At 52.3% G+C, this 23645-nt stretch overlaps 9 protein-coding genes across 9 annotated transcripts; 3 read left to right on the top strand and 6 right to left on the bottom strand.

Moving 5' to 3' along the window:
- Positions 1-4692: 4692 nt before the first annotated feature.
- Positions 4693-6252, top strand: V2A60_006022 (uncharacterized protein; the record flags this gene model as incomplete). The annotated part of the gene is made up of 3 exons (XM_083257320.1): positions 4693-4963; positions 5058-5219; positions 5279-6252. The coding sequence occupies 3 exons, from the start codon at positions 4693-4695 to the stop codon at positions 6250-6252; spliced, it is 1407 nt and encodes a 468-aa protein (XP_083113446.1).
- A 432-nt stretch (positions 6253-6684) lies between these two features.
- V2A60_006021 (uncharacterized protein) lies at positions 6685-6903 on the bottom strand (the record flags this gene model as incomplete). The annotated part of the gene is made up of 1 exon (XM_083257319.1): positions 6685-6903. The coding sequence occupies one exon, from the start codon at positions 6901-6903 to the stop codon at positions 6685-6687; it is 219 nt and encodes a 72-aa protein (XP_083113445.1).
- Positions 6904-10402: 3499 nt separating this feature from the next.
- V2A60_006020 (uncharacterized protein) lies at positions 10403-10933 on the top strand (the record flags this gene model as incomplete). The annotated part of the gene is made up of 1 exon (XM_083257318.1): positions 10403-10933. The coding sequence occupies one exon, from the start codon at positions 10403-10405 to the stop codon at positions 10931-10933; it is 531 nt and encodes a 176-aa protein (XP_083113444.1).
- Positions 10934-11567: 634 nt separating this feature from the next.
- Positions 11568-12754, bottom strand: V2A60_006019 (uncharacterized protein; the record flags this gene model as incomplete). The annotated part of the gene is made up of 2 exons (XM_083257317.1): positions 11568-12675; positions 12732-12754. 2 exons carry the CDS (start codon positions 12752-12754, stop codon positions 11568-11570), a joined length of 1131 nt encoding a protein of 376 aa, XP_083113443.1.
- An 815-nt stretch (positions 12755-13569) lies between these two features.
- Positions 13570-15326, top strand: V2A60_006018 (uncharacterized protein; the record flags this gene model as incomplete). The annotated part of the gene is made up of 2 exons (XM_083257316.1): positions 13570-13868; positions 13937-15326. 2 exons carry the CDS (start codon positions 13570-13572, stop codon positions 15324-15326), a joined length of 1689 nt encoding a protein of 562 aa, XP_083113442.1.
- Positions 15327-15566: 240 nt separating this feature from the next.
- Positions 15567-16667, bottom strand: V2A60_006017 (uncharacterized protein; the record flags this gene model as incomplete). Its single annotated transcript, XM_083257315.1, has 1 exon — positions 15567-16667. The coding sequence occupies one exon, from the start codon at positions 16665-16667 to the stop codon at positions 15567-15569; it is 1101 nt and encodes a 366-aa protein (XP_083113441.1).
- A 587-nt stretch (positions 16668-17254) lies between these two features.
- V2A60_006016 (alpha/beta fold hydrolase) lies at positions 17255-18157 on the bottom strand (the record flags this gene model as incomplete). The annotated part of the gene is made up of 1 exon (XM_083257314.1): positions 17255-18157. One exon carries the CDS (start codon positions 18155-18157, stop codon positions 17255-17257), a length of 903 nt encoding a protein of 300 aa, XP_083113440.1.
- Positions 18158-19005: 848 nt separating this feature from the next.
- V2A60_006015 (uncharacterized protein) lies at positions 19006-20118 on the bottom strand (the record flags this gene model as incomplete). The annotated part of the gene is made up of 1 exon (XM_083257313.1): positions 19006-20118. One exon carries the CDS (start codon positions 20116-20118, stop codon positions 19006-19008), a length of 1113 nt encoding a protein of 370 aa, XP_083113439.1.
- Positions 20119-20456: 338 nt separating this feature from the next.
- On the bottom strand, positions 20457-21368 carry V2A60_006014 (alpha/beta fold hydrolase; the record flags this gene model as incomplete). The annotated part of the gene is made up of 1 exon (XM_083257312.1): positions 20457-21368. The coding sequence occupies one exon, from the start codon at positions 21366-21368 to the stop codon at positions 20457-20459; it is 912 nt and encodes a 303-aa protein (XP_083113438.1).
- Positions 21369-23645: the final 2277 nt, after the last annotated feature.

The raw sequence follows: 23645 nt of genomic DNA, 5'->3' as shown, positions 1-23645 counted from the left end.
AGAATGCCGTAGCCATGCAGCCTTCTTACTCTTTTTTTTTCTGCTCTAGCGCAGGTTGACTGTGAGGGTACGCTTTGCAGCCCAGCGGGATGGGGAGGGCACATTTTCTTCTTCTCAAACTATATTTAATCATTTTTTTCTTTGGAAGCCGGTCGGCCATTCACTGGCGATTGAACATGACTTGTACACGAGCAGGTGGGGGGGCGAGACGGCGGCATATGGCATGGTGGCAGACGGATGACTAAGATGACGGGTAATGAGGTATTGGGGGTGTACATGGCAGCTGAATATATACAATATCAAGCTATTCTACTAGGATTGTGTGTGTAGGTCTTGCGCAGTTGCAAAGGGCTGTTGACGACAGCTGACATGATTTGCGCTTGGTGAAATGTGAAACACGCGTGGAGGCGACGGGTGGGCTTGTCGAGGGCAGCAGCTTGGCGGCGGCGCAAGGACTTTTGGGGGGAGGGGGGCATATGAGGAGCCCAGCATGGTAGGCGGCATTGGAAAGATGGGTTAATTCTTGGCTGGTCAAGATGTTGAAGAAAATCATGCCGCTTTCCCCGTAGCAAGGACTGCCCTCGTGGCGGACAAGGAGAAGGAGGAGGAGGGGTTGGAAGGGTGCATGACAAGTGTAGGCGATGCGTCAAGGCACTGACTGGGAGGGCATCGGCCGATAAACTAGTGCGTGTTCTGAACTGGGGCAGTTGAAAGTGATTTGATGTTGCTTTTTATTCTTTATTTTTTTTGCTCTCTATCGAGTAAACATCACTTCCATGCCTGGTCCAGAAGCTTGCTTATGAACGTAGCTCGTATGTAGTGGTGATGGAATGGGTGGATGGTAAATGGTGGATAGTGGATGGTGAATGGTGGGGGGGACCCTCGACGCATGACGCGCCGTCGGTTTCGTGCCTGCGCAAAATGCGGGCAAGAGAGAAAAAAAAGAAAAAAAAAATGAGAGAGAGAGAGAGAGAGAGCGAGGCTGTCGTACCAAAAGCACATTGTTGTTGTGTGTGTGAGAGAGTTGAAGAGGTCCGAGGCAGTCGGGGCTTTACTTGGGTGGGTTTTGAGATATGCCGACGTCCATGCAGATACAGGACACGGAATGGAATGGAATATACATGTAAATACATACATGTATATATGTACTATTCTTATTAATGATCCGAGAACGGAGTGAAAGGGAATGCAAGCGAGGTAGTAAACTGGATTCTACCAGATGGAAGAAGAGAAACAAAAAGAACAAGGGAAAACACTCGGCAGGTAGATTGGGGATATTTTGATGTCGTTTTTTTTTCTTCCTCGATGGGAAGAAGGTGAAAAAGAAGACAAGAAAAAGACCTGACAAAATTACTGGGCAGTTTGGGGGTTTCTTGGATGCCGTTTTCTTCTTGCATGTTTCCTCGAGCCTCTTGACACGCCACTTGACAAAATGACATGCCGTGACACCATCTTTGCAAACGCACAGTCTTTCTTGTCCCTTTCCCCCTCACTCTTGTCTATTTCTGTACGAAAAGCTGAGATGAACAGGCCAAGGATCCCTTTCCCCCCTCCTCTCTTCCCTCCCCGGGACATGGCCGGGCTGTACTGGTACGGAGTAAGTAGCAAGGATACCCAGCTTGGCCGTATCAGTTCATCACGCACTGTTGTGCCTTTTTTTTTTTAACATTAACATTCTCTCTCTCTCTCTTTATTTATTTATTATGGCTGCATTCCTGCAATCACGCCGCGGAAAGCACGGACGGATTGCCTGCTCTCCCTGAACCAGCCCAGAAGGAGGAGGAGTGGAAAAATAAAAAAAGAAGAATAATAGAAAGGGGGAAGAAACCTGATAATGGCGAGGTAAGGTATATGTGCCTGGCTCCGTTTCGGAACGATGGAAGGGCAGACAAGCGGGGTTTAGTCGAGGAATGGGAAAGGGGAAGACTCGAAACGAACGGAATAAGAAGGAGAAGAGGGACGCAAGGTGTTTAAAAAAAAAAGAACAAGAGGAGAGAGATTATCAACAGCTACTTATCCAGTTTGCGTGGGGCTGGGCGCTGCGCAACGGCCTGGTGATGTGCGATGAGTGACGGGGCAGCAAGAAACCGTAGGCAGGCAGGCAGGCAGGCAGGCAGGCAGGCAGGTTTTGGAAATCTGGTGTTTTTTTTCAAAAAAAAAATTGTGCATGTTTATTGGTCTTGCTAACGCTGGCTTCGAAGAGATCTGCAATGTAATGGCGGCTTGAAGGATGGAAGAGGAGGAGACATGCAGATAGCCGTCAACTACATGATGCAGTTTTATGATGGCGATGGGTGGTGGTGTGGTTGACTCTGCAGCAAAAAGTTGACGGTTACTTATTAATACCTGTAGTGTACCCCGTAGGTACTTGGGTTAGTAGGCCGATTGGCAGGCGTTGAGCAGAGAGATGGATGGTCAGGTGTTTGCAGCGCCGGGGAATTTACAGCGGCCTGGCAACAACGGTTGGCAACGACTTGGCTGCAGGTACCCGTGCGGTTCCGCCGTCAAGGTAGCAGGGGGCGATGCGCTGGAGCCTGGAGGGCCGCTGTAGTGGGCTAAGTGGGATGACGGAGAAGGAGCCGGTGCGACGCGGTGTAAGGGTCGGGCGCGAAGCCGCTGTAAGTACAGAATCTATTACTTAGGTAGGTACTCAGGACCTTACCTACCCAAGTAGTAGCTCCTTTTGCGGGCGACCGGACCTGTACTTACTTGAAGCTGTGCCTCTGGATCGTGGGCTCGTTCTGTGGCAGCATCAATACTTGCACAGCGAAAAGGCAAGCAACCTTGATACATTTGCTTCGGCCAAGATGATACTTATCCTCCCACCCTTCCCTGATACCATAGTACTTACAATATTACCCTTCTTGGCGTGTGTTCCAACTCGATACCCAAAGCAGGTCATAAACACCTTACTTAGTACAGAGCTTACTACCTAGTTGGGTACCTACGGTAAGTAAGTATCACCCATCATCTTGGCAGAGCTGTACTTGTAACTTGCCCAAGTAAGTACCTACTTACTGGTGCGGACTTCGGAGTACTGCCTGGTAAGTACCTAGCCTAAGCCCCGACTCCAGCCAACGTTTTGCTTGTTTCTTCTTGCCGGTTTTTTTTTTTGTAATCCACCCGTCCGGGGTTTGGTTTCTTTTTATCTGAATAATTAATCTTTTTTACTTTTAGCGCCCGGCTGCAGCAACAGTCTTTTTCTTTTTTTTCTTTTCTGTTCTGCGTCTTGCACACTCGCTCTGCACGCGCACACACACACACACACACACATGCACACACGCACACATGCACACACGCACACACGCACACACGCACAAAAGACAATGATACAACACACAGACTTTTTTTTTTTTCAACGCCATCAGACCCTCTAGTCATCAGATTAGGTACCTAGACAACCTACCTCTCAAATAGCAGAGCAATGTACCTGCCTACTTGCCCACAGTCTTCTATATTTAGGTCATGTACCCGCCTGCAGACAGGCCCTAACACGGCAAAAAGCATCATCGGTCGTTGGTCTTGTTTGGTAGGTACTTACTAAGTACCTTACCCAGGAAGCCTAAGTAGGTGCCGACCTCCTACTTACCTAGGTACCTCCTACACGCGCCTCCTCTCACGTATCCTGCATGTATCATCTCCCTACCTAGGTATCTAACTATAAAAAAAATAAAAAAAAAATAAAAAAAACCCACTGTACCTGTTGCTACCGCTGGTCCCCGCCCAGCGACCTGACACCTTTTCCTCGCCATCTCCATCTCCATATTTTCCATCTCTTCCCCTCCCCTCCCCTTCGCCGCCAACTGCTCAGTACCCAGTCATCAGTACCTACCTAGGCAGCTAAGTACCTACTAACTGAGCAAGGTACTTAGCAAGTAAACTACCTAAACTCCTGCTGCCGCCATCTCCTTTGGTTGCATCCAATCCTCCTTCAACCTGCTTCCATCCCACCTTTCCCGATCCGCAGCCTCTTCTTCTTCTTCTTCTTCTTCTTCTTATCCTCTTTACCCGTTACCCTTTTCTCCCTTTTTTTTCTCCCCCGCCCGCTCTTTCATAGCCGCCGCCTTTGCCATTGTGTATCCAGCGTTCCCGTCTCCTTCTTTCGGCTCTCCCGCCAGCGGCTCTCTTCCCCTCTCACACGCCACGGCTCATTAATCGCAACGGGTCTCCAATCTCCCACCTCGCTCAACCAGATACCCATAACCCATACTCCCTCCTCTCCTCCAAACGGTCAACAGTCTCTCGCACTCGACCCGAGCTTCTACTGTCCATCAATTCTAAGCAGTCTGCCTGGAAATTTAATTAATCGCGCTCACCTCGTATTGCACCCTCGGCAGCTCGTTCAACGTGCACGGCCTTTGCTTCTCCCTCCGCTTCCCAGTCCTTCCACCTGAAATCGAGCTTGCGCGTCCGCCCGCTCTCCCTGCTACCACCATCACCAACACCGTCGACGACAACCATCCGCATCCTCCGAAACACAACCTCTGTCGGCCTTGAGAGCGACTCGCCAGCAACCCAATCGCTTTTTTGCGAGTCCTGCCCGACGACACAGCCCGCCTCGCCTGCGTTGCAGCAACGGCCCCCCTCCTTTCCCTGGCAGCTGAATCGCCAGCTTCGCCACGGGCGCCTCTCACCATCGACCGGTCTCTCATCCAGCGCAGCATCCGCCCCCGGCCAGGCACCACACCCATCATGGCTTTCGAGGGCGGCACCGCGTACGCAGAGTCGGACGCTGACGATGAGTACGAGCGCAGCATGGGCGGCCACTCTCCAGTTGGCGACTCGGAAGCCTCCCCTATCGATTCCGAACTCTCGACATCAGCCGAGCACACGCCCACCACATATGGCCGTCATAGCAGTGCCGATCGCCTGCCCGAGACAATCATCTCAGAGTGGACTGTCGACGAGTGTGCCGATTTTATCAGCAACATCGGCCTCTCCCAATATGCCGATCATTTTATTGGTACGTACACCTCGGCAGTCTGGTGTATCTTGTCAACCTTGCCATTCCGCCAAACCGCGTGTGATGAGGGAGGGGAGCTAACATGATACCTTAGAAAACGAAATCGTTGGAGAGGCTCTGGTCGCCCTGCTTCACGACGATCTCAAGAGCATGGGCATCGCTAGTGTTGGCCACAGATTGACCATTCTCAAGAGCGTCTACGACGTCAAAAAGGCACAGGATATTCCCATGGAGTCGGATCACTATGTGCCAATGTGTACGTCCTGCCCCGTTCCGTCTGCACAGCCTGACCCTGCATTTGCTAACTCGCCATAGCTGCCGATACCGAAGCGCAGTACACTACAGCGACACTCAAGGATATCAAGCATTTAGTCGAACAAATAAGACTGCGCGACGAGCGCGTCAACCTGCTCGAGGGGGACCTGCGGCGCATGACAGATGACTTTCGCCGTTTACGCGAAGATGTTTTACCCGCCCTTCGAATCGCCAAAGACGCCCAGCAGCCACTGCCCAACGTCACATCTGGCGGCCAGGGATACACGTACGAGGCCGGCAACATTTCCAGTCCTGGTCCGACGCCTCCAGGTGGTAGCACTGGCGTCGGTGGTGTCAAGCGCCAATACTCGCAACGCAAAATTCTCATAGGAGCCATGCCCAAGAGCTCGTCACCCACACAGGCCGGTCACGAGAGAAGCATTGCCGAGCAAACCTTGGACCCTGCCAGCGCCGCCGAACGCGCTGTCCTGTCGTCGACGCATCTCGCCGCCATGAACGGCTCCGCCCACAACTCGTCCTCTCCTGGATACTCACCCAACATTCCCTCACCCACCTCACCGCAAAATTACCTGAGCGGCACGACGCTCGCATCCCGCTCCTACCGCAGTGACACGACCACCCCGTCGATACGAAACTACAACGAGACCAGCGCCCCACGACGGCGCGAGACACCCGTGCCCGATACCCCGAACCATCCGCCCGGCTCTGTAGAAATTTTCAAGTCGTTTCGGGTCTCTATGGAGGACCCGTGCTACAAGGTTCTACCGGCGGCACTGCGCAAGTACCAGATCAATGCGCCCTGGGACCAGTACGCACTGTACATTGTCTACGGCGACCAGGAGCGCTGTCTTGCCATGGACGAGAAGCCTTTGATTCTCTTCAAGCAACTGGATAAAGAAGGAAAGAAGCCCATGTTTATGTTACGAAAGACGACGAGCGCTCCAATGGACGGCGACCCGGGCAGTGCCGGAGGAACGTCTTCGGGGTACGGCCCACCCGGTGGTATCATATGAAGCGTTACTGCTGGTTGGGCTGTTGGTCACTTGTTTGGATTCTCTTTACATATATACATTTTTTCTCTTTTTTTCCAAACATTTGGAACTCTTCTTCTTTTCCTTCTTGCCCTCCTCCTCCTCCTTCTTCGTCTTTACTCTTGAGGCATCGCGAGCATGCGCGTGCAAAGAAACGGCACAATGCGCGTTGTTGAATACCGGGAATCATTTGAATCATTTTTGGGTCGTCTTTAGATGTATAAAAAACTCAGTCTAGCGCATGAATTGATGTAGCCTATGGCTATTTATTCGGGTATGGTCGCTCTCCCTCTCCTTTACTTTCTCTCTCTCTCTCTCTCTCTCTCTGTGTGTGTGTGTGTGTGTGTGTGTGTGTGTGTGTGTTTCTTTCCGACTCTCTCTCTCTCTCTGTGGAAATGTGTGGTATACGCCCGCCTACCACTGATTCATGTGAAACGGGATGCTCGAGACGGGATGCTCAGGGTTCAGCTTGTCCCTGGCCTCGTTTTTCCGGGCCGTCGCCTCGACCTCTTTCCCGCCCGCGGCCGCGCTGTTGCCATTCTTGTCGGCAGAGGATGAGGCCGAACCCTGCGACTTGGCCAGCAGAGGGCTGTTGGAGTCGACGGACTGGCGTGTGTCGGCTTTGGCGTCCATGGTCGGTGATGATGATGATGATGATGATGATGATGATGACGACGACGAGGATTATGGGTAACGGTTGTTGATCTGATACAATCAGGCAAGGGGGGTTGATACAATTGCAGAAGCAATTGCAAGAGACGGGGTAGTATATGAGGATGATTTGCTTTGATTGAAACCGTGTAAGTTGAGGGAGAGGGGGTTCCGGATATATATATACACATTTCCAGATAAACATTTAATGTAAGAGTATGCTTCGAGGCGAGCTATCGCCGACCTTCGGCGGGCAGCCAGCCAGGCATACGACCCTCATACGCAAGCCTCCAAGATAAAAAGGTGAAGGGAAAAAAAGAAAAAAGACACTAAAGTTCAGCCACCATCTTTTCGCATCTCCGAGATGTGACTGATGTTCCGTATAACTGTTAGGCAAATGCGAGAGTTCGTCATTGAAGCCGAATATTAGGGTTGATGTACCCGCGCGCCCTCCCTCCAACCCTTCCACCCCCCCCCGGCCGGACCCCGAATCGGGTACGCCGGCCTATTACGCCAGCTTCCCGGCCTAATGAGTCTACCTGTGTTGGGATGACTACGAGTAGCCTACTGGGGTGAGGCACGTACAACATCTCCAGATTGCGTAGTCGGTCGTCGTTGGCCGGTGGGGGGGGGGATCAACCGAGTTGCACCAGTTTCAACGCAATCGTTAGCTACACACCTCGGCAAAAAGCCTCCCAATTAGACGTGATTTTCTTTTCTTTTCTTTTCTTCGTTGTCGTCATTTGTATTGTGGTTTGTACTCAGTAATCGAAACGGCCGGCGCAAAGTCACCCACCTCAATAACCCCCCGAGTTATTAGATCAAAAAAAGGGCCAATTTCGTCTAGGGTTTTTTCTCTCAACACAAGGCATGTTTATTTCAGAGTGTAAATTGTCATAAAAATCAAAGTCTTACAAGCGTGAGGGTCCTTGAAACGGTTCGGCCAGACTTACTCCCCCGTCTTACCTTGAGGTCCAGACAAAGGCCAGGTGACAAAAGACCTCACAACTATCCCAGCGCCCACGCCAGCCGTTTCATCCACCCGTCTTTCGTCATCACATGCCTTATTGGTAGTATTTTTCTCTCCTGTTACCAGTAGAAGGGGCAGAGGGATCATAATCCAACAACCCCGCGGGTCGCATCCCTATTCCCATCATGATAACCCACCAACAGCCGCGCAAGGCTGAAGTGCGTTGCGTTGCGCACCGGTTTGGGTAAAGCCGGCGCCTGGTAGCCCCCTTCTTCCCCCCACCGGCTTGCGTGGCTTGCTGCTGCTGTTTGCTTCTTCTTCTTCTTTTTGTTTTCATTTTTATTCTTCCTTTCATCAGAGCAACCTAATTTTTGACGAAATCGGCTACACGGGGTGGGTTGTTACGTAGGGCTGGGGCTCCAGTCTTGCGGATGACAAGTTGAGTCAACGGCAAGGGCCAGTGGTGGGACGATGATGAGGCGTGATGGTGTTTTTTTCTCCTTTAGCTGACCAACTTTATTTTTGTGCTTAAAATTTGAAAACTCTCTTTCCCGTAGCCTTGCGCATCTCTTGTGTGTTTGTTTTTATTCAATGCGAGATGTACACTGAGGTTCACACCGTCTACTTGGATTGGCAGCTTGAAGCCAGTCCGAGTCCCAACTAATTTTTTTGTTTTGCTCTTCTACCTGGAGATTAATTCGATGAAAGCAGGTTGATTTTGCCGCAATCATGAATCAAAAAAACAAAAAGAAAAGCAAAAAAAAAGAGCCCCGGACCGATGGAAAATTCGAATGCGCCATACCGTGACGCCACGGGTTACGTGGTCGGCGGTGTGTTGCTCAGCTGGGGCTGCATGACTCTATGTTGGTCCAACTAGTGCAAGACTCCCTCTCAAACTAGCCTGTAGCTTTGTAAACAACTACTGTACTTACCTGCTTCTATTAAGGTAGGTAGTCAATAGTCATCGTGCTAGCCAAGCAACCAAGGTAGTCCACGCACGTTGTCATCAGTAGACCCGCCTGCCCTGTGGGAGCTGCCCATATATGAGTACTCATCAATGTCGTAAACACGTCAGCTCCTGACGCAGCAGGGCCTTTGTAAGCTATGGGTGGCGCCTTTTCTTATTTTCTTTCTTTTTCGTTTCTTCTTGTTACTGTCCTTGAAACTTGGTCGGCTACCACCGAGATTGGCCCTGCTACTCTCCATTCGGGGAATTACAAGCTTAGATTAACCTTTGTGCCGCGTTTTATCACCGCGTCTATTTGGCGGAGAGCCGAGCAAGTTCGGCTGCAGGGGCTGCAAGCGTTGCTTGGGAAGAACTCGGTCGGTCGCACCGGCCGGCCGAGCAAGGCTGGGACAAGAAAACAGGCCACGGAACTCAGCCCGCATGTACGTCATCTCATTTGCTTCCTGGGCGGTCGCAATCACTCTCTGCGATGGTCCAGCTTTGACGATGCCAAGACCAGGACTGATCGAGATGGGCATCAAGATCGGGTCCGCCAGAAGCAGCACAGTAGTGATTTGTACTATCGAAAGAACAATGCAAGAATGTATTTCAGAGTAATTGGTCAATCAAACTTTGAGTACTGCACTACATGGTTTATTTTTGAATTTATTCTTGGATTTATTGATCCAGCTGTCGGTCGGCCCTCATATGCTCCTAGGCCAGTAGTCTGAATATGCTGGACAATGGGCGAAATCAGACTGAAGAAAGATGAGATGAAATCTATGCAGGAAAACTTGCATCATATTTCTACTCGTTTTCCTTTTCTGTTCTTTTTGTTTACTGCTCTCTCGTCCTCTTCTTCAAAATGCACGCACACCTGTCAACAGCGCCACAAACGGTTAGGGTTCGTGGCTGCCTCATCCGAGGCAAGCTGAACCAAAAGGCTGCTGGTAGGCTGGACCTTGGAAGCTTTGCTGATTGCTTTGATTGGTAGCCGAGCGGATTTACCGCTGTGTACCCGTTTGCACGACGTCGGTAATAAAGTGCGGCCTCAGTACTAGTAAATACAGCATCAACAAACACGGCCAAACGACCTTTGTCCAAAACCTTCCCACCCCCCTCCCCCCCCCCAAAAAACGCCACTCGCCAGCCTCAATACGCATCTCTTCTTTGCCAAGAACGTCTTCCCACAGAGGCGCAGGAGTACTTGGCTTCGTCATACACAGGTCCAGTCTCTCTGGGCGAATTCCTTCATTTTTAATCTTCGACATCCTTCACCTTTTGGCATCATCAATCCCGTTGAGAACTTGGTCCGGCGGCCCGCCATGATAGCACGCGATACGCCGCGACGGTCGTGAAAGGGCGATCATTTCGTACCACGATATTTTGCCCATTTCTACGCGCCCGACAAACCTCGAAAAGAAAAAGCAGCACTCTGCAAGAAGGACAGCCGCCTCACCAAAACATATAGCATACGAGTCAAAAGGAGAATAAAGCCCCCCGGAAAGAAAAAAGAAGAAAAAAGAAGGGAAAAAAAAAGAGGGCAACACTACCCCCTCCGCAAAATGCCCAGACCGTCGACTTTGTTCACGACCACCACTCTTCCGTTTGCCCTCGCCCTCGCCGTTGCCGTCACCGCAGCGCCGCCGCCGCCGCCCCTCGCCGCACGCGACGACGAGTCGGCCAACCGGGCCATTGAGCGCCTGGGCGGGGGCGGGCCGGGCGCGCAGTCTGCCGTCCGCGGCTTCTTCATCGGCGTCGCCTTTGGCGTCGCGCTCGCGCTGCTGTGCTGCTGCTGGCGCCCCTGCCTGGCGCTGGGGAGCGCCAGGCGGCGCTACGAGCTGAGGCTGCTGTGGTGGGAGATGGGCGGCATCCGCGAGGGGCCGCCGCCGTCGCCGCCGCTCTCGCGGGAGGCGGCCCGGGAAGCACGCACGGCCGCCGCCGCCGCCGCCGATGTCGTCTTGACGGACACGCGGCCGCAAGACGCACCGCTGCCCGCGCCGCCGGAAAGGACGGGACCATCGCTTCCCCCCTCGCCGGGAATGGCGCCGCCGACCACGACACTGATGGCGAGGGCGACTGGGTCTGGTGCGTGACCAAGAAAAGAGATCAAGGGAGGCAGATGATGTGTATTTTTTTTGTTTTATACGGCGTTGCGGACATGCATATGGTTGGTTTGACGAGTACATGGATACACAGCGTATATCTAGCGAAACAGTACTTGACCCCTCACAACTAAGCCGCAGTACTGTCAGTGTGAACTATAACTTTTGTGCTGTTTCAGCTGTAGGCCTTACGTACGGCTTTTTTCCCCCTTCTACTCACAGTAGTTACCAGCTTTGTCTTGACTGTGGAGAATAGAATCCGGGGAAGTTTGTTAGTGGCATCGCAGAGCCCGCTAGTAAACCTAGCTGGCTCGAGTCATGACCATTTCAGGCCAAGACTAGTTACTCCCTGGCCTGGCAGACGAATGAGATTGAGTGGTCTTAATTACATCTTTTGTCACTGAAGTTACCGTATATTATTAGACGGGAAAAAAATCAAAAAAAATCAAACGGCTGTATCGGTTTCAGAACCAGAGATCTTGAGAAATGACGGGCATAAATCAGCTTCTAGCATCACTAGCAATGTTTATAGACGCACTATGAGCACCAGGAAAACGACGCGAAGCAACATTACAGCGATCCAATGCAATCACAAACGTCTTGGACAGCTCCACCACGACTACCCTTACCCCAGCCTGTCCATGATGTCCCCCACAATGGCCACCGACAGCTGGCCGTGCGTGGAGAAGAGCTCCCGGAACTCGTCGTTTGCCCACAGCTGCTTGAGGTGGCAGGCGGCGAAGGCGCTGACCAGCGCGCGGAGCCGCGGCCGCTCGTCCTCGTCGTAGCAGTAGCGCAGCAGCGCCACCACGTCGCCGACCCTCGCAGGGCGGAGCGTGAAGGCGCACAGGATCTCGTGGAGCTTGTCGAGCGCCAGCTGCGCGAGCGGCGCGATTTCGTAGTAGTCCGCCATCATGTGCACCCGCGCGTGCGAGAGGAAGGCCTCCTTGTACTCGAGCGAGCCGTTCGCGTCGCCGGGGACGGGCGGGACGCCGTTGGTCCCGCCGTCTTGGTGCCGTGTGCCGCGGAAGCGTAGTCCGTTCTTGAAGCGACCCCAGGCCTCCGTCTTTGTGAGTGGCGGGACCTCGGCGTACACACCTTTAGCCACGGGCTTTGGAGGGGCTTCTTCCTCGATAGGGTTTTCCTTGACAGGAGCTTCTTCCTCGAAAGGGTATTCCTTGACAGGAGCTTCTTCCTCGACAAGAGCTTCTTCGTCGACAAAGGCTCGCATAAGCTTCTTCTTCTTCAGCTTCTTTTTGTTGGTGGAAGATCTAAAGTTTGAATCCTCCAAATACTTCTGCTGAGAAGCAGCGGGCTCCCACACGTCAGGAGCTGGCCTTGCTTCCTGGGTAGAGAATCCCCAATCGTCTGTAGCCCTGTGAACCTTATTGGTAGCTGGTTCGTCGACCGCCTCAAGCTTGGTAGCGTTTGCTGGTTCGATGGTCCCTCCGGCCACATAAGTTGGCCTCGGATGTGTGGCAGACTCTTCCGCAACAGCAGGCTCCGACGGAGCGCTGCCTTTGTAGTCTCCAGTATACACCCACTGGCCGAACCGAACAAAGGTATCCTCGTCGACGTTGTCCCACACGGTGCAGCCGCTTGCGGCTTCGTTCATGGACCCGTTGACTATGGTGTTGAGCACCGGCGACTTGCTCGCAGCCAGCGACGCGTGAACGAAGTATTCGCATTTCTGCGGCCCAATGAGAAAGCGAAAGGGCTTGGACGAAAGGATACTGTTTACCAGACGGTTAGACCGTCTGCTAGTCCCGTCATCGCGCCACCGACTTACCTGCCATATGCAATCTCGGCCATGTTGGTGTTGGATGTTGAGGCTTGTTTGTTCTTCCCGGGCATCAGACCTTGAGATTGAGGAAAGGAGAGGAGTGGGAAAGGAGCAAGAGAGTTTGCCGGGTGGGCGGTTGGGCACAATGCTGGCGAGCAGTTGGGACCCCGCGCAGCTGCAGTGACTGTCGCATCCATCCCAATCATGTTCAGGCTGTGGGTGCCCAAGGTGCCTCAGACATCGCTGCGCGGCTTTTAACTTTGGCAAAAAAAATAAACAATGACCTGCCGTGCGCAATGATGGAACGATTTTCTCCCATCATCGTCAGATGAGTTTTGGGAACAGAATGCATACAAGCGTCTGCGCTCGGGGTCGATCAAACTGAGTCTATTTTCAAACTCACAGGTCCAAGTAGTCAGGAAGCTAGCAGCAAATAATGGGAAGAGCAATACACAAAATTCGAAATCGAAATCGATCCAGTATAACAGGGCGAGAAACGACAAGCTCGGCTGCGATCATACATGCGACCACCAGCTGCAGGTGAGCAACGCGAAGCCAAGTCGGAAGTGACTAAGCATTGGCTCGAACCAGCATGAATTGAATAAAAATGGTACACATTCAAATGATATTCAGCGCTCAATACACGAGATTCCCGTCATTGCTTCCTGGCGACTCATCCAAGCCCCACCAGGCGAAGAGGCTAACAAGTTTATTAAAGGTAGGCCAGGCTGCCGCCAAGCCAGAAACTCAACTTGCCGCTGGGCCTGTCCCTCTCTGGCCACAATAGCAAACCTCTCCCTTTCCTTTACTGCTGCAGACGCCTACGAACTTGTGTGTCCCGACGATGGGGCTCCTGCAACTTCCCATCGAGGTGCTGATAATCATTGCCAACCTTACATTGCCATACAGCGTCGAGGACTTTTCTCTCACATGCAGCAGACTACACGATGCAGCCAAGACGTTCCTCCCACGACACAACCATCTCCGCAGCAAGTATCGCAGCATCTCCTTCAAGGAGGGTGGACTCGAGAAGGTTTCCGACTTGCTGGCAGAAATTGCCGCCGATCCTATCATTGCCGCCTACATAGTCCACCTTGATCTGGGCGACCGTCAATTCTGCGGGGACGGCGAAATTGACGACGCGTACATTGAAAAATGACCGAAAAACTGGCCCCCTTGGTGCTCGGGTCGCCGCACCTTGCAATGCTTAGTGATGGCGATGATGGACTTGCCAGGTTTTGGTTGCGAGAGATTGTGCGAGACGTGGACTACTGCTTCGAAGGGGACCAAGAAGCCGAATTCAATATCCCGTTTCTTGTGTCGCTTCTCACGCATGTTGAGACATTAATTCTGCCGGAAGAATGGTGCGACTTTGACGTCCTCATCCTCCCCGATTCGAAGCATCCCGTGGCCGCCATGATGCAACTCCTGGTCACGAGAGCCAACGACAGAACCTTGAAAGATCAGCCACTACAAAGGCTGCGAGCCATCTATCCTGCTCGTGAGATTGGCGAGCAATTTGGGACCGAAATGGAACTCATATTTCCCTTCATGGCACTTGACTCTCTGCGAGAGCTAAGGCTCTGGCGCGGGCACTGTCAGTATGAAGAGGAACAGAACGAAGCGACGCCATTTAAACCACTGGGTCGCAACTTGGAGGTGATCAAGTTGCGAGACTACGTCATCAACGGAGGTTCTGCAGGCTTTCTGTTCGAGCACATACAGAACCTGCGCATCTTTGAGATGGAGTACTCAACGAAAGACGAGATTGGCTATGCGTTTGACGCCGATCTTTTTGTGCGATTTCTGATAAAAAATACCTTTGCAAGCTTGGAGAGACTGGTGCTCACGGGAGTCCAAGTCTGGCCGGACACGAACGTTCTCGACAGCTCCCTGCGCAAGTTTACGCGGCTGAAACACTTGGAAATAAGTACTGTTTTTCTTGTGAATGGTATTGGGGCCATGGGGCCTAAATTTGTAGAAGAATATTTTGACACCGAAGAAGAGGAGAGCAGCGACGAAGGAGACAGTTGCGATGACGAAGGGAGTCATGAGTGGGATGATGAAGAAGGTGACAAAGGGTACCATGAGGATGACGGTGAAGAAGAGGGCATTGCAAAAATGTATGAAGGGGATGATTATGAGGCTCGTGACATGAGTGAAGCGGAAGATGATCACCAAGTTGCGGGATCCGAGGGCTACGAGAATGATGATGCCGTGGACGACGAGGAGCATATCAACTCACTTGATTCTCTCTTCCACCCTGACGATAAACAAAAGAGATACAAAAGCGGTTCGGTTGTCTGGCGTCTTGTCAGCGTGTTGCCCGAGTCACTCGAGACGCTCGTCATCCACACGCCCGCCGCGCCGCGCAACAGCGCATGCGTCGAGCGCATGTTTTGGCAGTTCCAAGCGCTTCGTCCCGAGCGCTTTCCCAGACTCGAGCGGATTGAAGTGCGCGTGAACCAGATGGACTGCTGGGGCAGACCGCTGGACGGCGCCGCGGAGCAGGTGGCGAGGCTGAGGACCTTTTTCGCTGGCAAGGATATTCTCACCGGATTCGAGGTGGTGGACGTAGTCCGAGGCACGCCTGTCTGGTGAAGGGAGGGGGGCAGCGGGTGAAGGATGGCATGGACGAATAAACTAGGTATCAAGGACGTTGGGGATCTGAGTTTCTTCCATCTCAATGGATTTTGATGGGACGTCGAGTGCGCATGCCTGGAAGTTTGGTGGACATGACGTTGGAAGCTCGGCGTCGACATACCAATGGAAAGATTGTGTGCACTGTGGGAAATAAGAAGTTGCAAAATAAAAAGGCAAGTATTTTGATTCGCATTCTATTTACTGTTCCCCACTCATAGCCCATTCGATAATCGTGGGATTATCACACGGCCTGCCGACCGTCAATTGTACCAATCCACGACTCAACTCCATGATGATTGTGCTGACAGTCGTCACCCTGTCTATGCCCACATCACCATCGGTCGGCTCGTCCAAGCAGATGGAGTACGGCGCGCCGTCCTGGTCACTCAGCCTCCTTCGTATGCTGTCGAAGCTGGGCGGTACGCCGTCCTCGTTATCCTGCCTTGTCAGCTCCTCCAGCCTGGCCAGCCTGGTGAAGGAGTTGTCCTCTGGGTGGTCCTTGGCGCTTGCTGGACGATCAGGCGAGTACAAATGGTTCGTGTGACCGACGTACGGGAAGGTATCCCCGCGCAGCGGAACTACGGTGTTTCCATGCGGAGAGCACTCGATGCTCCCAGCCCTGCCCTTTGCGTCTGCAATCACAATATTGCAGGTGCTTGCCAGCCCGTGCTCTTCCATGATGGCAAACGCCTCGTCAAACGAGGCTGCGAACTGCAAAACACGTCGCAGAAGAACGTGGATCGGAAACTTGTCCTTGCACTGCGCGCTGGCCAGGATCCCATTCAGCAGCGTCCCCACGCCGGCGGAATTGAGACCAATCTTGCCCACGAGGCCAGCTTCAGACATGAATTTCATCCGCAAAGCCGTGTTGTTCGGGATGATGTGCAGGACCACGAGGTTGACCTGGAGCCAGTCCCAGTTTTGCGCGAGAAAGACTTGCCCGTCCTGGCCGTGCTGACCGAGACAGGTGCATCCGTCCGCGACGTTGGTGAGCCCGAGCTCGCTCCTCGCGTTGAGGGTGAGAATGTCTTGCATGGTGAGACCTTTGCCGGCTCCTTCTGCGATGCCTTTCATTTCTTCGAGAATCTCGGGATACTTGGCAGACAAGAGAGGGATGTACGCGGATGCGCGGTTTCGGGCCTGTTCCCAACTAATCTTGGCCCTGTCCTGGAAAAAACCGGCGTAGATGACCATGTTGCCATGAATCTCGTCTGCTGCGCCCGAGCCATGAGCGAAGCCAATTTCATAGGGCGTTCCAGCACACGTAATGACCTTTGTCTGAGATTGCGTATGACTCATTTCAACAGACCGCGTAGTTTGTCTATCAAGCGTTTTGGTTCCTGGATGGATTTCATGCTTCCAATGATACATTTCCAATGCATAACAGATGTAATATAATATACGATTGTGTAGATCATATTCTCTTTGTGCGTTTGGTGTACCCGTTGTGAGCTCGAGGAACTAACAAGCCACGAAAGAAGAGTGGCGTTTTCGTCGTCATTCGTTGGCCGTTCGGGATCCCAGCCAAAAAGCGCGCCAGCCCAAAAGTCGTCTAAACTAATTTCCGACAGTATCTCATGTAATATGATTGGCAGAGCGCGCTGCGGGTGCCCGTGAAGCATGACCATTGCCAGCGCCTCATGACCCTACCTGCATGGTCGTCTGTCATGGCCACGATGTTCAGCGCGTGATTACAAGTGTGGTGTCACAAACCAGTGGCAAGCCGCAGACCTGCATACCTCCCTGCGGAACCACGTGCAGAATATAAGGCTTAGCTCACAGCGACAGCATATTTTTCAAGAGTAAGTCTTGGCCTGAGTTCCTTGTAGCGCAAGAGGAAAGCGCATTGCTGCGGTGAGGAAACTGTCTGCGATCGGGCCGTCTATCTAGGCAAAGAAATCCAATATATTGGAAACCACGACGTTGGGTGCAGTTTCTGGGATGAAATGGTCTGCGTCAAGTCTGTGGCCATCAACAACAGCACAATCATCCGTCACAGCTCGCCACTCCTCCAGCGGATCGAAGCACTGCTCCATGACGCCCTTTCCAGCCCAGAGAACCCTCAGAGGACAACAAATCAGATTCCCCCGGCTGATATCATATCTTGCCTCGTCCAAGTCAACCGTTGCACTGGCTCGATAATCCTGACACATGGCATGTACCGTCTCCGGACACTCCAGCATGCGTAGATAGTACTCGAGACAATTTCTATCGAATGCCTCGCGATCCTTGTCGTCTTCTATTCCGAAGCAGAACTCGCCAAAGGTGCGGGCACAGCCGCTAATCATGGCTTCCGGAAGAGGCTCTGGTTGGATGAGGAAAAACCAGTGAAAGTAGGCTGCCGCGAAATGCTGGTCCGTTGACGTGTACATGGTCAACGTTGGACATATATCGAGCAGCAGGACGCTCTGAACCCTCGATGGGAAGTCAACGCAGAGCTTGTGGGCGACTCTCGCGCCGCGGTCATGCCCGCAGATGAAGAACCGTCCCGTGAAGCCGAGCGAGTCCATGACAGTTACACAGTCCTGGGCCATTGCGCTCTTCGCGTAGTGACGAATTTCGCCGGGCTTGGAGGAGCTCCCGTAGCCGCGTAGGTCGACAAGAATGATGGAGTATCTGTGGACTAGCTGCTTGGTGACCTTGTGCCAGATGTGATGGCTCTGCGGGAAGCCGTGGAGCATCAGTATGGGTGGCGGAGCGGAGCTCGCATTTCTACTGACACGGCCGAATATCTGGACGGTCGGGTCTGTCTCTGTCGTGATGATGAATGGCTCAAATCCTTCAAACATGGTAGCGAAAATCGTGTTCTGTATTAGTAAATGAACCGACAAATGGGCTTGTAAAGTGCAGTATTGCGCTCACAAAGTGCGTGATCAAGGATCGGGGCACGCTGTCAGACAGCACATATACAACACTGTCGGCCAGCCACATGCCGCGACGTCCACCACAGATCACAAGCTGCCCTCTGCACCATACATTTGGCCGATTTACCCCGCGTCGGGGAATTTAAGCATTCTAAACAGTTGGCCGCGGCTTCCGTACAGGACAATATTGCAGCCGAACTGTCATTGTCGCACAGCACGAGTGACTATGCCATACCTTTTTATCCCACCATCGCCGATGACATAGACTGCCTCTCGATTATAATATTTGACTGGCTAGATAGATTTGACATACTTGCCAGTGACCTGCATGTCGGCAATGAGGCATCCACGATGATGAGTGAATCTGCGCTATGTATCTGTGGCACCCCCATCTCAACCCATGCGACTGCGTGTATCGGCGCATATCAAGAAGGATAGTGATTTGCAGAAACATCGTGAAACCTGAATAGGCTCGAATTTCTGTGATACTTGTCGGACTGGTGGTGGTACAGCAACACTGAATCCGGTGCAGTTGAGCAGGTGTGTGAACGCGGTAGGTCGGTAGACCGATTACCCTGATAGGAATCGACCCTGGCTTGATACAAGTTTCCAGCGGGAGTCGATGGCATCAGTCTGTTTCGCTCCGGGTGCTCGGAGTTTAGTTGTATCACTACATAGTGGCAGACAACTACAGTGGACTTGATGTTATATGGTCCGAGAAGTTTGCATATGCTAATTTATAGCCCCTTTATTCGACAGTTAGGGTCTTCTATCTACGTGTTACTTGTGCCCGCCGTTTTCGTCATTTTCAAAATCTCCCGCTCAAGTTCGTCCCCGAAACTCGACGTCGTTCCCTTGCCACCCATGTCAGGCGTCATGACTGACGGGTCTGAGCGAGCAAGAACATTTTCAATAGCGTGGAGGAGCCCGTCTGCAGCCTCTTCGTAACCGAAATGCTGCAGCATCATCTGGCCTGCCCAGATCATCCCCACTGGATTGGCAATGCCCTTGCCGGCAATGTCTGGGGCACTCCCATGAACAGGCTCGAAGAGGCTCGGGAATTTGCCGTCAGGATTGATATTCGCAGATGGCGCGATTCCGATGGTTCCAGTACAAGCCGGTCCCAGGTCCGAGAGAATATCTCCAAACAGATTGCTCGCGACAATGACGTCAAACATGTCTGGATGCTGCACAAAGTGTGCGGTGAGGATATCGATATGGTACTTGTCGACATTGATTTCTGGAAAGTGTTTCGCCATCTCGCGGACGCGCGAGTCCCAGTACGGCATTGTGGTGTTGATCCCGTTGCTCTTGGTCGCGCTCGTCAGCTTCTTTCTCGGACGAGTCTGGGCGAGCTCAAAAGCATATCGCAAGACTCGATCCACTCCGATCCTCGTCATGACCGTTTCCTGGATGACAGTCTCCCGTTCGGTTCCTTCAAAAATCTTTCCCCCGATACTGCTGTATTCGCCCTCCGTATTCTCCCGAACAACCCAGAAGTCAATGTCGCCCGGCTTGCGGTCCGCCAGTGGGCAACGGATTCCCGGCATCAGACGGCAGGGGCGGAGGTTGATGTATTGATCAAATTCCCGGCGAAACTTGAGAAGGCTTCCCCACAGAGAGACATCGTCCGGAACCACATCAGGCAGGCCGACGGCTCCAAAGTAAATGGCATCAAAGCGCATAAGCTTTTCCTTCCAGTCTGGCGGGAGCATGTCTCCGTGCTCTAGATAATGCTGACAGCTAGCAAAGTCGAACCACTCGAATTCGAATGTGAGATCATATGCCTTGCCAATCGCTTCAAGGCATCGGATGCCCTGTGGCATGACTTCGGTGCCAATGCCATCGCCTGGAATGACGGCAACCTTGAGCTTCTTGACAGCCATTCCGTGATCAGAGATTGAAAAGATACACCTTTACCTCACGAAAAGAATAAACGTTCAAATCGCGGCCATCTATCCGCGGTAGAAACAACTTATTATAGGTTCAGTGTGAGCAGGTGGGGGTGACGGCAGAATGATGAGCCGACGGTCTGCAGAGGCTCATCTGGTTATAACGCGGGGATGAATGCTATGTGGCGCCCGGTATTATCGGAGCATCTAGAGTGGTGACGCTGTGTCTCGTTCATTGTGTTGCTGTTTAGGTAGCCCGCTGTATCATGAATCAAGACACGCTTTGGTTCAGTGAGAGGAGAAGAGTAGATTGACTGTTCTAGCTGATTTAATTACTTTTCGGACAAGAATTCCAAAATTTCAGAAGCTACAATCTCTGGAATCTGTTCCGGGATGTAATGGCCAGAGTCAACACTCCGCCCTTCGACAAGTACGCCTTCCTCGGCGACTGCCTGCCATTCTTTCAATGCATCAAAGCATTTGTCAATGACTCCACGCTCGCTCCAGAGCACTCTTATTGGGCATTTGATCAGTTCGCCGTCGGCAATGTCATCCTTGGCCTCTTCGAGATCCAGGGACGCGCTTGCCCTGTAGTCCTGACACATTGCGTGTACGCTAGCAAAATCGCCGAGAGCTTCCGCATAAGAATCGAAAGACGACGTATCGAAGATCGACAAGGCCTCTGCTTGACGAGCTCCCATAAACAACTCCGCAAACTCTCTGGGGCTGGCGCAAATAAGCGTTTCCGGTAAAGGCTCCGGTTGGATCAAGAAGAACCAGTGAAAGTAAGACGTGGCGAACTCGAGATCAGTTTTACTATACATGGCGAGTGTAGGACAAATATCCAAGAGAATGGCCTTTTTGACGCGCTCAGGGTAATCCACGCAGAGCTTGTGCGCAACGCGGGCGCCTCGGTCATGAGCACACACGAAGAAGCCACCAGTGTAACCAAGGGCGTCCATAACAGCCACGCAGTCACGCGACATGGCGCTCTTTGCGTAAGCTGAGACAGATTTCGGCTTGGAAGACTGTCCATAACCGCGGAGGTCTATCACAACGATATTGTATTTGCCGGCAAGTAGATGCGCTACCCGGGACCAAATCTGGTGGTTTTGCGGGAACCCATGCAAGAGGAGTAACGTTGGCAGGCTAGGAGAAGCATGATCGGTTCGAAGGCCAAAGATGGACACGGCTTGGGGCAGAGACTCTGTCTGCACGTTGAACGAAGTGAATCCTTGAAACATGATGAAAGTGGTTGGTTTCAAGTACGAGCGGGGCATGTGGTAGCAACGAGCCTTGTTAGTCTTATTCTCTACACCATATAGTTGAGAGTCGAGTGGGGGCTAGCTTATCAGGAGTCTAATAAAGGGATTAAAGGTCAGTAGCTAAATGGTCCAGTTTCTTCCGTGGTAATCTTCTCTGCCAAGTAGCTTCGAAAGCGAATTGATCCGCCAGTATGCTGCGGTTCAAAGTTTTGGCGACACCACAGAAGAGGAGCGAGTGGAACTCAACTGACACACTATCGCCTAAAAGATTAGCCGAAGGCAGCGGCTGGTATAACCCACCATCCCATCTTCAACCTCCACTGCCAGATCTTGCAATCGAAGAGCGTGGCATGTGGCATCGGCTGGGCCAATTTGGACAAACCATTAGCCGTCTTGTAGGCAGCTGAGGGTGTCCATTCGGGTGACGCCGACATGCCAGCCAAAGTTCGCGGTCGAGCCGCGTGCAATCAGTGCCGCTCACGAAAGCAAAAGGTAGCCCCTTACAAGACGAGTAGATGACGTCCTCTAATATGTGTTTCTCTAGTGCGATGAGAAGAGGTGAGTGATTGTGGGCGCAAGTTTTGGCTGCGTAGTCTAATCATCACCCCTACCGTTCGACAGACCAATCTGCTCCCGCTGCCGAGACTTGAACAAGCCCTGTCAATGGCCAGGATTGCGGAAACGGTAGGGCATTGACCAGCTCATACTCCGTATATACCGAAGACATGCTGAGCGGGTAGCAGTGGACCCGCGAAGGGTTACACGGAAGCTTTGGAGCACAGACTACGAGATACCGAGTGTGCTCTGCTGCAAATCATTTCAGTCATTGACGGCGCAACCTTGGCTTCGGCTTTCACAGACAGCGCTAGGGCTGGAACGACTGACAGCCACCTCGACTCCAAGACGGACAAAGCGGACATGGCTGCGCACTGGGAGCAGTTTCCTCTGTCCACGCCCGAGGACGTCCTGAGTTGGGCCCAAGATCATTGGGCGGGGAGGACCGCGCCAGCAGTAGAAGCTTCAGCGAGACCGGCTGCACGGCTTGGACAGCCCTTATTGAATCACGGCATGCCAATAGGATTTGAATCATCGTTCACGGCAAGTACAGCAGAATTTCCTCGAAGCTCTGTGAACATTTCTACCTCTACTTTTATGCCAGGGGGATCACCAGAGTCGAATCACCAGGAGAATACTTTTGACATGCCGGAGCAGTTCAAAGCGCAGTATCTTTGGTAGCACACCATGTCAAATAGGATGATACTGGCTCTTTTACTCCGTCCACGGTGCGCCACATGCTGTCAGATACTTACTGCGAGACCCAACTCATTTGCCCTGACATGCCGTGGTGATTATCGCACAGAGACATATCCTTCTTTCATGGCTCTGCGTGCGCTAGCTCAGACGATCCCCAAAAGTTTTGACGTATGAGTCCCATCCAGCATTGTCGAATAAAAGTCCCGACAAGCCAGGGTTGAGCCCCTGCACTAGAAACTCTTGCCACGCATCCTGGCGACCAAACTGGTTCGCATCAAAGCCAAAGTCCGGTCCAGTATACTCTAATACTGGTTGCCACATGTACGATGATGTTATTTCTGGGCTCAATGTAGCGTCTATAGTGGGAGGAGGGGGCGAGTCCATGGTAGTATGATTGCTATGCTTTCGGCGTTTGTTTGAAGTTTTCCCTGCGGCATCGATAGTGGCGTCGGAATTCGAGTTCTCGCTATCAATTGTCTCATCGGGCGTTGTTCGCTGTGCCTGATGTGCATTATTTGGCAAACCCCAAGACTTTGAGGTCAGTTGATCAAGCATCAGCTTCAGGGTGTTGCGGCAGTGACTCGCGCTAGTCCATGTACTGCCCATACCATCGAGTATAGATATGCTGTAGTTTATATCCCTGATGATACCATTAGATTGGCTCAATCAAGAATGGATGTAGGGTAGCTGCCGGGTTGTGAACAATCTATTCTACTTACGAGATACCTTTTTCGAGAGGATATATCCTTAATAGACTTGCGTAAGCAACCACAAGACCAGCCATCCAAACTGCCGAGAGAGCTCCTGGCCAAGCCAAGACCAGAGAGCCTTCCGAACTCGCGCGGAGCTGCCTAATGATTGCCAGGCTTGCATTTAATGCTGACTGCAAAGAAGACCGAAAATCTTCTCGGTCTGTCGGGAGTGATAGAAATGGGCGATTGACGAGTAGTATCAAGTAGTGATAAAGAACAGCAAAGAATGCGCCATAGGCTGACTGGGAAC

The sequence above is a fragment of the Cordyceps javanica genome, chromosome 4, assembly GCF_051103115.1.
Source record: "Cordyceps javanica chromosome 4, complete sequence".
Taxonomy (NCBI): domain Eukaryota; kingdom Fungi; phylum Ascomycota; class Sordariomycetes; order Hypocreales; family Cordycipitaceae; genus Cordyceps; species Cordyceps javanica.
The sequence above is the reverse complement of the archived record's forward strand: the minus strand, read 5'-3'. Positions and strand labels throughout refer to the sequence as shown.